This window comes from Aspergillus fischeri, genomic scaffold (genome assembly GCF_000149645.3).
Source record: "Aspergillus fischeri NRRL 181 1099437636264 genomic scaffold, whole genome shotgun sequence".
NCBI lineage: Eukaryota > Fungi > Ascomycota > Eurotiomycetes > Eurotiales > Aspergillaceae > Aspergillus > Aspergillus fischeri.
Window position 1 is genome coordinate 3,561,472 of NW_001509762.1, and position 12,066 is coordinate 3,573,537.

Sequence of the window (12,066 nt, forward strand, 5' to 3'; positions counted from 1 at the left end):
GATGACGGATATGAATCGATGACATTTTATGACACTGCATGTTTTTCTGATTTTCTTATTTTGTCGTAGCAGAGAGATCAATTAAGCCTACGCAGCTGGCCCTTCCTGTCCTGACCTGACTCCTCCCTCATTTGAAGATATAGCTCTTTGCTCGCGAACCGTTACTGCTTAGTTCGCAGCTGTCCGGAAAGATGGGCTCTGTACAAAGCGAGAGGAAACTCTCTCTTACGCGGTGGTATATAGACTCGCGCCAATTGACAGCGACAAATCCATCCCTCCCATTGTTGGAGACCCTCCAACCATCGGACCAAGAGACAGTCAAGAAGTTCTACCACCTCAGGGACAGACACATGTCCCTCGCCTCAAACCTGCTGAAATACCTCTTCATCCACCGCTCCTGCCGCATCCCCTGGAACAAGATCAGCATCAGTCGCACACCAGATCCTCACCGCCGACCATGCTTCATCCCCTCTCCCGCCCTAACGGAGGCCACCGACGAGCCCATCCCCAGCATCGAATTCAACGTCAGCCACCAAGCATCTCTCGTAGCCCTCGCAGGCACAATCATCCCACCGTCCCATGGCGCAAGCACAACCCCCACTACGGTATTCGCCAACCCCAGCCCATCCTCGGTCCCAGCTCCCTCCGTCCCACAGGTAGGCATAGACATCACCTGCGTGAACGAGCGCCGCGCACGCACAAGCTCCGCCCCATCAACCCGCAACCAACTAGCCGAATACGTCGACATCTTCGCGGAAGTCTTCTCCAGTCGCGAGCTGGACACAATCAAGAACCTGGGCGGGAGATTCCCGGCTGACGCACAGGACGGCGAAGCGGTGGAGTACGGCCTCCGCTTGTTCTACACGTACTGGGCTCTCAAGGAGGCGTATATCAAGATGACTGGTGAGGCGCTTCTTGCGCCGTGGCTGCGGGAGCTGGAGTTTACGGATGTTATTGTGCCTGAGCCTGCTCCTGCGCCGGGGCAGGGCTCGGCGGGGGATTGGGGCGAGCCGTACACTGGTATCAAGACCTGGTTGTATGGGAAAAGAGTGGAGGATGTGCGGATTGAGGTAGTCGCGTTTGAGAAGGGGTATATATTTGCGACGGCGGCGCGGGGGGCCGGATTGGGGGCCGAGAATCGGCCATTGCCCGGGGATGCGGGCGTCGCTGTCTCGGTAGATCCCTGGATGCATATGGAGAAGATCGATATCGACAGGGATATTGCACCTTGTGCGACGGGTGTCTGTCAGTGTACAAAGAAATAGCCTTAGGAGAGTCTATCTGAGCGTTTAAGTGTCTGGACGAAGCGAAGCAGGGGTAAATAAATATCTATTCATCTTCACCCACACCCAGCAATACAAAATAACACTATGAAGGATAACGCTATGTACACTCTGTCAGGTTGTCTCCACACAATAGTCCGCAAAATTTATGGGAAAGCAGAAAGTGAATGATTTGTAGGTCGGTTGTCCTCGGCATCTCCTGTAGTCAGTCGTATCCAAAAGCTTATCCTGCAGGTCTATCCACAACCAATCCCCAGGCACCAAATATCTCAGCAGTTCTAGACCACACGAGCTCATCTGGCCCCGTTGTCATTTCGAATACCAATACAGCCGTCAGTCATATAGAGGGCGAAGAATAGATAGGCCGCGCCGGCATGATTATCACCGCAGTATCAAGCCAGGAACAGACGTGATCGTAACTCATGGCGGTCGTGCAACCGATTAGATCTCGACAGCGGTGGAAGTAGCCTTCTTGACGTCTGAGTCGATCTCATCGCGATCCTGATCGGAGAGCTCGAGGAGAGCCTTGAGCATGCTCTCCTGAGTGGTCTTGGTCAACCGGTCGACATCCGCAGCGGTCAAGCCCTCCGTGCTGATGGGAGGTAGGACTAGGAGGGGCCAGTTAGTCTCATACAGCGCAAAAACAACCTCACATGCACACACCTTTGATCTTGATCACGCCAGGGTTAAACCGCATATTCCGCGGCGACAGGATATGCGAGTAGTTCTCCGCGACAATAGGGACAATCGGCACCCCCGCCTTGACCGCCAGATGGAACGCGCCCTTCTTGAAAGGCAGCAGCTCGGGCTTCTCAGAATAACTCCTCGTTCCCTCGGGAAATATGAACACGCTCTGTCTGTGCTTGCGCATCTCCTCCGCCGCACCATCAAACGCCTTCATCGCCGTCTCGCGGTTGGCCCGGTCAATGAAAACCGTCCGCGACAGCGCCATGAACCAACCCAAGAAGGGGATATTTTTCAACGACTTCTTCGCCGTGACGCTGCAGTAGGGAGGGAAGATGTAGCCTAGCATGAGCACGTCGAGCTCGGACTGATGGTTGCCGATGAAGACCGCAGGCCGGGTGGAGAGGTGCTCGGCGCCCTGGATAATGTCGAACTGTACGCCGGTTGTATACCGCATAACCCATTTGAAACTGCGCGCGGTGGCCCATTGGGAGACCCGGCCGTAGCCTACAAGGCGAAGAAGAATGGATGCGATTACGCCATAGCATGCGCAAAGCAAGAGAGATCCATAGGCCGCCAGACACCGAGCGAAAAAGGCCGCGCGAGGGACTTTTTGACCGAGCGCGAAAAGGGAAAGCGTCACGACGACAAACGAGCTGATGCCCGAGGCGATGTAGGACAGGAGCGACATGTCAAAAGACAAGGCACACTAATCTTTAGAGTTACGATAAGCTGTATAAGTAGCCTCGGAGTCACTAAGTCGTAATATTCACACTCTTGCTGAGCCGTACCCCTCCGTGGCAGCTGATTTCGGGTATGAGGTCAGGAGTGGTGGTCGGAACAAGGATGCGCAGGAGACTTAGAAAGCGGCAATGGCCATGACCCGAGGATGTGACAGAGGTTGGCAGGTTCGGGATTCTAAGGCCTGGTAACCGGATAGAGATTAGGAATAAGGAAGCGCGAAGAATGGGTCGTTAATGCTCGTGCCAGAAGAAGATCACCAACGATATCCTGCCTGTCCACCTCTGGAACTTTTTTCCTGATTTTCGGGGCACCAACATCATTCTGCCGCTCACCGCCTTGAAGCTCTGCAATTACTTCTACAACATACGCAGTAGAGCGGTATTAGTTATTCTTGAGGAATTCCATGGTTCAGGCTCAAATATGATGGAATTGATTTCCGTAAGGATAAGAATAGGCATAAGAATGACATCGCAGATTATGCAAGTGCCTTATTCGACAGACATCTATGTCCATGGATCTGTCGTTCAGGCGTCTTCGTCTCTCAGATGCAGCCAATGACCAGCCCGACAAAGCCAACCCACGCTAATATACAAGAAACAAGATCCACGAGCCTCGGCTCCCTTTTGGAGAAAGAACCTGATGCAGGGTAAATGCACCTCTAACCAACCCGGCCTGCAAAACGCCCTTATAATGCTAATGCTGCGAAAATCCAAAATCAAATTCAACGCCGACTCTCATGAATGCAAGCCCCGAATAGCAGGCTCCTGCTGAAGAAGGGGGGAGCAAGTAAGATCCAGAATTGGATCGATGTGTGGGAAGTGGACAGCAAATCAACTCATGTCCTCATCATCCTCTTCGTCATCGTCGAGAGATTCCATGGCATCCTTGATGTATTGTGCTGCCTGAACCGAATCCGTTAGCATTGTCTGTTAATATGACAGAACGGAAGTGATGGGCATACCTTAGGATCCAAGTTCAAAGCAGTCGTGAAGTGCTTAATGGCATTGGCTTTGTCGTGAAGCATTTTGTAGAGCTTACCCAACAGATAATGCACGTTGGCTTCATCTGGAGCCATGTCTTTGAGAATCTTCAACTCAGACAGAGCTAACTTGAGCTCCTGGAGCTTCATCAATGCGCGGGCCTTGCGGAATCGCGCGAGTACGGAATGAGGTGCCAAGGAACAAGCGCGACCATATTGCACGAGAGCCGCTTTAGGATTGTTCATTTTTTCCAGTACCAGACCAATACAGCAGATCAAAACTGCGTTGGTCGGGTTGATGCTTGCCGCATTCCGGAAGTGTTGTTCGGCAAAGTCCAGTTTGCCCATTTTGTCATAGACCGTGCCCAATCCGTACCAAGCATTGTAATGCCGACTATCAGCGCTGATACCGTGACGGTATGCATCCAGCGCCTTGTCGTATTCTTCGTTGGCAACATACTCGTGCCCTTGAAGAGTAAACCCGTAGGCAAACTGGGGATCCAGCTGTGTTGCCCGCTTAAAGCACTTCAAGGCCTGGTCATGGTCCCGCTGGTGGGAGAACGAATTACCGATGGCGCACCACGCCTGTGGCGACAGGCGGTCTGTTTCCATCAACTCATGCGCCAAATAGGCTAACTCAACATCGTTCTTCAGATGCCAAAGGACAGTCGAGTAGATCTCCATGTCTTCTAAGCGCGAGGGTGCCATGGTCTTCACACGGTAGAAGTACTTTTCTGCCTCGGAATACATAGCCTGCTCATAATACGCTCGTCCAATCTGAGCGAGAACCCACGGCGTTTCCCGTTGGCCATGAGAGAGCGAATTGAAGATCTGGATTGACTCCGAGCATCGGTAGCGACACAACGCAAAGAATCCAGAAGCAAGTTTCGAGAATAGCTCCAGCAACCAGGTCAACGCCTCGATTTCTTTTGATCTTTCATGTGCAGTGCCTTTGGAGATGGCGTGAGTGTGGGCAGACGGTACCGACCGACCGTCTTTACCATCTGCATCATGATGTTCGCTGCCATGTTTTCGACTGCCACTCACTACTCGTCCCATGGTGGTGGTTGTAGTACGGCCCTTCGTGCCTGTGGCCTTCGCCTTCTTGACCTCTCTAGCATCCTTGACTCCCAATGCGGATGCCGACAATTTGCTGGTCGTGGGTTTGATCTGGTTGAAGAGTCGCACACTCCGCCGCTGGGGTGCTCCTGGTTCCGTGGGTTGTGACGTGGGGGGGTGCGCTACCTGACCAGAAACAGTTCGCTTGCGGTCCCCGACCCTGGGCGCAATTGTAGCCTCCCGGTCTGTCTGGGTTGAAATTTGGTCCTCTGGATCAGTCCTGGTTCTTGTCCTTGGTCGGATCCCCGTGGGTTTCATCTTGGGCGGGGGGTCCATTGGATACTCGCCGCTTATTGCCTGGATCGTTCTGTTTTTCCTTGCAGGAGCTAAAGGAGGGTCCCAAGGAGCATCCACGCCGTTCTTTCCGTTGGCTAACCGGAACTCATCAGATCCGCTGCTTTGACCACTCGGCGTTTCGGCCCCTTCATGCACGATTGATGCTGGCACTCCCGATGACGCCACGCTTACTGTGCTTCCATTTAGTTTTTCCCACAAGGCAGAGCTCCCATGGCTGGTACCTGAATCACTGCGAGAAGTAGTCGAGGCAAAAGGATCGGAACTTGGATTGACATTCGCCTGCGCTTGCAGTGGCCCGTTCGTTTGTGCAGACTTATCGGATATTGGCTCAGCGTCGTCCTGTGGCGATGAAGACAATACGGCCAGCAATTCAGAATTCATCTTGTAGATGTTCGACACGCGGACATTGACGCCTTGGCGGTAGAATACAATTAGCCATGGCTAGATGTATTAAGCTTATTCTCCAAAGCTTACCGGTATCGCACAACCCTTGGAACGCATCCCACATGAAGGGATTCAGCTTCAGAGATTCAACATAGCATTCCACAGCTTTGTTGATGTCCTTATGCGCATGCCATAGTTTACCTAGCAGGCAGAATACTGCAGCTGCATCCGGCAGGTGTTGTCTTCGCGTCTCACTGTGCTTATCTAGAGCAAAAGGTGCAAATATGTCAGTAACAGAAAAGCAACGAGATAAATGCAGGTCGACTGCAAGTTTCACCGCAAGGAATGCTTACTCCAGTGATTCTTGGAAGCCCAAAGGCCTTTACTTCGCTCCAACGCTGTGATACCTTCCAGATACTTTCCTAGGTCCAAGCACGCTTGCGCGAAGACATAGGAGCAGCCGAGGTGGGTGCCTCTCGATCCAAAATTCCTGCTGTAATCGTATGCGGCTTTGACTTGACCGTTCTGAAGGTGACAGAGAGCGAGTAGATATGACGCTTCCGCCGTTCGGGGCTCGTAAGCATGTAAACGACCGGCGAGGAACAGCGCATTACGGCACAAATTGTTATCGAGATGATAGTATATTAGCTGCCTAAGCTGGCCTGAAATGTAGGATATTGATGGCGACATGTTTGCGTGTTCTAGGTATGCGAAACTAGGGGAGAAGTGTTGGTGTCGTGAGGCCAGGGTACTGAGTACGCGGGTCAGAGTCGGTGAGGGGATGTTCTCGAGCGATAGGCGAGCATGAGGTCGGCCGTGATCGCAGGCCGTTCTTTTCTGATGATTAAGTCCCGGACGTGTCGACAAACAGAGGTGAGGAAACGACGATGCAAAGTTCCCTTTACGGCGGAGACTAGTAGTCCACGTCCAACACAACAAAGGATACGACACAAAGAGCCACGTTTTGGAGTAAGCGATTTGCAGTGTTACAAAATCCTTTCAACGGCCTGTCCACCTTCACGTTGTGAATCCCAGATGTCGACCCTGAGGTGAGGCCGTGTCGAAGCCAAAGTGAATGGATGACGTCCAGGACGACTCGTGACGCCCTCCAGGCAAAGCAAGAGCCTCCAAGGGAAATCAAAAAGGCATATCGGGAGATGAAAAAGGGTCCAGAGTTGAGTATGACAAGCGAAAGGCGCGCAGCTAACGGCTTCCCGAAACAAGAGGGGCGGGGGAGGAGAACTGTCAAGTCGATCGATCGTGTCAGGCCAGATCCAGGTCCAGGTCGTGCCTTTTTTGGAGCATGCGGATGTTTTGGGGCGGCCGAGTATAACAGATTAGGAAAAGTGGCTGGTGCTGACGGAGGCGCGGGCGCTTGTCTTGTCGTGGAGGGCAACCGACCATGCCGCTTCTACTTTACTCCAGTGCGCACGAGATAACATCAAGAAGAGTGGAACATGTGTTTAGAATAATAATGCCTTGTGCCATTATACTTGAAATATAATCTGTATGAACTTGGCGAAGAGACCATCCATCTACACCTACATACATCGCCCTGCGACGGTTGCCTCTACTCTTCTGACATTACTGAACATTCCGTCACTATGGCGCAGGTACATCACTTCCTCTACCATCCGCATTTTCAATCCTCGATCTTCACAGAATGAAAGATCAAAAGGAGAGAAGACATAAGCGACATACTGACCTGTTATAGAAAGCAGCCAAGACCCTTGCCGCCCGCAATGCCTCCCTCCTCTTGCGCACGCACATAATCACCCTCTGTCTGCATTCCATCTTCTTGCTCCTGCACTGGACCTTCAACCGTCCACGCTCGTTAAAGCCGTACTTCTTCCTTGCATGTCCAACACTCGCCATCGAATTCTATCTTGAACGACTGGGCCGTCCAAGCTACAACCCTGCCGACGGTTCCCTACGGTCTCCCGGAGAGGACCTCGGAGCTTCCGGTCTGACGGAGTACATGTGGGATATCCTCTACTGGACCTGGGGCTGTATGGGGGCGGTTTGTCTATTTGGAGATCGCGCCTGGTGGCTGTGGATCGTCATTCCCGTATATTCTGTTTGGTTGGCCTATACCACCTTCACCGGGATGAAGAGCGGGTTGGCCGGAATGGGTGGAGCGGACACACCCGTCGCAGAAAGTAAGAGACAGAAGAAGATGGAGAAGCGTGGAGGACAACGCATGCAGTACCGGTGATTGCGGCTCCATGCCGACTGTATTATTATACATTAAGCCATGGATCGTTAGGTCCTGATTGAGACAACATCTTTCAACAGGAAGACGATATCAATAGAATTGCTCACGAGCTTTTGGAGATTGGAGATATGGAGAAACATGGAGTCAGAAAGGAAAATATCCTGTTGCATTGCCAAAAAGTCACGTACATTTTAGTGTGAAAACCTCACTTTGACATAGAAATCAGGTAGCGGAACGAGAAAGAGGAAAAACAGCCTGAGAAGTTGTGTACATGTTTTGAAAATCTAGAGGAACAGATGGCGTGCGACAATCAGTGAAAACTATATGGGGAATAGTGCTTCAGAAAGTCAAAATCGGCATGATCCATCTGGAAAGCAATATATGATTGGTGGGAATGAAGAAAACATCAATGGGGAATAAGTCGTGGGAAACATGAGAACACATATTGGCCACTGTACTCCGTACAAGGGCAGCAAGATTTTTACCTCCACAGTTTTCTGGACTATAACTCGTCCTTAACAGGCGTATCATCGCCGCTAGTGAGGACCACCACTTTTGATGTGGCTGTCTCTACCGCAGCCGAGGCGAGGCTGCTGGCACTAGAAGCCAGGTTTGCAAGCTGGCCCTGTGCTCCTTCTACAGCCTCCGCCAGCTTGCTTGTGGCGCTGGCAAAAGCTCCTTGTTCAGCTTCGGTTGGACTCGCTGACTGAAGGACTGCGTTTCTAATGGCGGATTCGGCAGATGCGTATGCATGCTCAAGGGCTTCCTGAGCGGCTTCCAAGTATCCTGGTTCAGTTCCGTAAACGGCTTCGCTGATGTGGGCGGAGGCCGCTGACATAGCGCTGCTAGCTGAAGATGTGGCCTTTTCGAAGGGACCCTTGGGGGTACCATACAACTGAACACTCACGGCATTGACCGCAGACTGGAACTGTTCGTTGGCATTTTGCAGAATGTTCTCAACCGATGGAACGTTCGTGATCGAGCCAAATGGAGCAGCAGTGGTAGCGGTATGGTCGCCAATGACGTAACTCGAAGCCGCTGAAAGCGCGGAGGCTGGGTATGGGGTCTCGTAGATGGCGTGCAATCTGCTTAGGGCTTTCTCCGTAAAAGAAGGTTCTTTGCCAACTATTAGCTCAGATACTAATTGTTCGATGGCCTCGTATTGAGGAACCAAATCACTCAGTGCCGGGGGCGTGTAGTGCGATCGAGAGCCATAAAAGTGTTCGCTAGCCGTGGAAACAAGACTCTCCCAGTTCTCGGATGCTTTACTAGCCATTTGTTCAAGGTGTCCTGTCGGAGTAGGGGTACCATACACCGCTCGAGAGGCAGAGGACACGAATGCAGAGTAATGGTCATGTGCCATACCAACAGCCTCGTAGTAACGTCGTTGTGCGTCAAGGAGGATACGGTTCTGCTCGACAGCTGTTGTTGGAGTTGCCGTCGCTCGGACTCTGTCAAGTTGGGCCGAGGCGAGGCTAAGGCCTTCGCTCAGCTTCGAGGAAGCCACAGACGAGATATATGCAAGTGGCGTAACCTCTGCTGCTACTGAGGTGATGCTAGAAGCGGCCTGGTGAGCCAAGGACGCGACGCTGCCATCAGACCAAGCTTGGCCGGCGGCACTTGTTACTTGCGCGAACTGGTCATCGGCCTGGCTGACAAGCTCCTGCAATTGCTCGGGAAAGCCATGATGCTCGGAGGCATCTTGTTTCGGCACAGACTCAGCCGCAGCAACACCCCAGGCCATCTTGACCGGCTCAACGCTTTCGCTTGCGTCTGCTTCTGGCACCGATGCGGGGCTGACTCCGTCTCCTGCAGATGATACATCACTGGCTCTGGAGTGTTTTGGCAGACTATCATCGTGTGATACAGGTGATTCGTCCTGGGTCAATGGGATATCATCATCAAGACCTAGATCATTTTCAGAATCTCCTTTGCCGTGAGCTGCTGTGCCTTCAGGATCCGGGACTGTGCCAGATGTAGCTTGCTCAGAGCTCTCGATGGATTGATGGTTTTCAGTATCAGCATTGTCAGCCTGGGCACTTTTCGACTCCTCGTCAGTCTTGCTGCGCTTTGGTAGTGGAGGAGGGTCCCCAGTTCTTGTTTCAAAATCATCACTTGCTTCGCGAGCCGCGATCTTCCATCTGCCAACGTCTTTGAGCCTGGCCAGCTCCTTTGCAGCGTCTTCTGCGACCTCCATGCCACGGCCTAGAATATCATTGGCCAATGCCTTAGCTTCCTCGACTTTCACATGCTGCATTCCGACATTGAAAATGTCATGTTTCCAGTCTTCGAATTGGGCTTTGAGGGCATGGTACTTCGCCCAATCCTTGTATGTGACGCCTTCCATCCATGCCCATCGCATACCAATTTCCTGGAGACCCAGGTCTCGCACACTATCCAGAACATCGAGCGTAGAGTTGACTGCTGCTGAAGTACGCCTGATTAACTCTTGGTCGAATGAGTTCCGCCATTCCCGAACTGCATGTGCGCGATCTCTGACAGAAATGGCAGCCCGTCTGATCTCCTTCAAAAGCTCATCCTGGACCTTTCCCTCCTGCTCGGGCGCCTCCTCGCTTGGGAGTGATTCGGCCAATTCGTTAATACGGAGCTTGACAGACGAGATCTCATCCTGCACGACAGTTTCTAGAGCTGTTATAAGACTCTCGCCATGACTGTTTACACCGCTTCTAATGTAGCTTTCCACTATCTCTTCCACGCGTTCTTCGAGATCTTCAGAACCCTTTTCCACGGCAGTGGCGAACTTTGTCTGCCATGTTTGAAGGTCTGAAGCAATCTTTTCGCGAGCTTGCGCGGTCTGCTCGGCAGGTGACAGTGTGGTGTGGGTCACAGGGGCCACAGTTGCAGTGGTTGTCATGGCTGATTCAAAGTCCGGGCTCTTCTCAGCCGATGTGACGGCAGATTGCGTCTGCTGATCCATAGAACTGAGGATCTTTCGTTAGTACCTATACTCTAGAAATCTTTGAAGTGTGAAGCTTACCTATCAGCCTCATCCATGACTTTTCGCAGTCGTCTTCCTTCCCGATAGCTGGCTAGTCGCTGTCCAATCTTGACTAATTGAGGCTCAACATTTTCCGAGTATAAACCAGTGAGTTTCGGCCATAGAGCACTATTCGCAAAATAGATCACGGATGACCAAGTGCTTTGCGCGTATGGCAGCACGGTAGTCGCCAGTACATTCTGGCCAGACGCATATGTCTTCCCAATAAATGGCCTCGATCGAGCAAAGACGGGGAAAACGTAACCATCCCACACGGTTATGACGGCGCCGTTAACTTTGTTGTAGTAAGGAAAAACGATATCCTTTGCATGCTGCACATATGGATCGACTGTGGAGTGGTACAATCCTGTTGCCCTTTCTTTCACATTCTGCAGACGAGGGATAACCTGGGCCTCCCACTGCTGCTGGCCATAGGCTCGAGCCCGGTCCAGAGCAGGAGCACCATATTGATCATATCCCCGTCTCGCTACTGTCGCTGCCGGGGTGTAGACATGCTCGTTCACGACTTGTACATATGGACGAGCAATTTCAACATAAGGTGCACCGTATCTATCATAGTATGGCAAAACATAAGGCTCAATGTGGGATCGCACAGCCAGGTATGGTTTGCATACTCGCGGTGACGATTCATTCAATTCCGAAAGATGCGAAGGACATCTAAAAATCGGTGCGAGCAGAACGTACCATATACAAAGTCTGCAAATTATTTCCTGTTAGCCCGAGTCATACCATCATCGAACATCACAAAGGCGAGCATACCGCACTACCAGACCAAATGTCCATCTGAAAGGATTCGTCTTTCTCGGTCGGGAGCGAAGCTCCACCGACTTGACAATGCCGTCCGAGGCGTGTCCATTCTCCACGGTCGCCATTGTGAAGTCAATGCGCAGGTCGGATGCGCGTGAGACACTGATTTTCCGCTGCTAAAAGCTAAATGACGAGGTATCGCGTGTTCGAATTAGCCTGTTGTAGGCGAATCTTTGGCGTATCTCTATAGATCACCGAGAAGGCATCCCGAGGTCTAGTCGAGGGTCAAGCTGTTTCTCGTTCAGACGGTAGTTGACTATCGTTTGAACGCCTGTCAATTTACGGCGGAAATGGAGACGCGCGACGATATGTTCCAGATCTTGGCGGAGACCAGAGAATCAACAGTTGTCTTGCGCATTCGACCCAGCAATCTTTGAGGTTAGACTCAGCGAGAGCTATAAGGGGTTGGAAGGAAAGTTTAGAATTTGAGTGATCACAGAAATGGCATCAACCTGCAGCAGGTTATCAATAACTGTTTTCCTTGCTCCATCGGTGAGGTCATCGCTCAGACATCAGTGGCGTCGCTGATCGTATT

At 51.8% G+C, this 12,066-nt stretch overlaps 5 protein-coding genes across 5 annotated transcripts; 2 read left to right on the forward strand and 3 right to left on the reverse strand.

The window, feature by feature from the left end:
• Positions 1 to 191: 191 nt before the first annotated feature.
• Positions 192 to 1,265, forward strand: NFIA_084210 (4'-phosphopantetheinyl transferase family protein; the record flags this gene model as incomplete). The annotated part of the gene is made up of 1 exon (XM_001260365.1): positions 192 to 1,265. The coding sequence occupies one exon, from the start codon at positions 192 to 194 to the stop codon at positions 1,263 to 1,265; it is 1,074 nt and encodes a 357-aa protein (XP_001260366.1).
• Positions 1,266 to 1,724: 459 nt separating this feature from the next.
• On the reverse strand, positions 1,725 to 2,658 carry NFIA_084220 (1-acylglycerol-3-phosphate O-acyltransferase SLC1; the record flags this gene model as incomplete). The annotated part of the gene is made up of 2 exons (XM_001260366.1): positions 1,725 to 1,891; positions 1,947 to 2,658. The coding sequence occupies 2 exons, from the start codon at positions 2,656 to 2,658 to the stop codon at positions 1,725 to 1,727; spliced, it is 879 nt and encodes a 292-aa protein (XP_001260367.1).
• Positions 2,659 to 3,541: 883 nt separating this feature from the next.
• Positions 3,542 to 6,101, reverse strand: NFIA_084230 (anaphase promoting complex subunit bimA; the record flags this gene model as incomplete). The annotated part of the gene is made up of 4 exons (XM_001260367.1): positions 3,542 to 3,613; positions 3,673 to 5,519; positions 5,581 to 5,754; positions 5,927 to 6,101. The coding sequence occupies 4 exons, from the start codon at positions 6,099 to 6,101 to the stop codon at positions 3,542 to 3,544; spliced, it is 2,268 nt and encodes a 755-aa protein (XP_001260368.1).
• A 993-nt stretch (positions 6,102 to 7,094) lies between these two features.
• Positions 7,095 to 7,705, forward strand: NFIA_084240 (SND2/TMEM208 family protein; the record flags this gene model as incomplete). Its single annotated transcript, XM_001260368.1, has 2 exons — positions 7,095 to 7,103; positions 7,205 to 7,705. The coding sequence occupies 2 exons, from the start codon at positions 7,095 to 7,097 to the stop codon at positions 7,703 to 7,705; spliced, it is 510 nt and encodes a 169-aa protein (XP_001260369.1).
• A 502-nt stretch (positions 7,706 to 8,207) lies between these two features.
• On the reverse strand, positions 8,208 to 11,596 carry NFIA_084250 (uncharacterized protein; the record flags this gene model as incomplete). Its single annotated transcript, XM_001260369.1, has 3 exons — positions 8,208 to 10,647; positions 10,704 to 11,420; positions 11,484 to 11,596. The coding sequence occupies 3 exons, from the start codon at positions 11,594 to 11,596 to the stop codon at positions 8,208 to 8,210; spliced, it is 3,270 nt and encodes a 1,089-aa protein (XP_001260370.1).
• Positions 11,597 to 12,066: the final 470 nt, after the last annotated feature.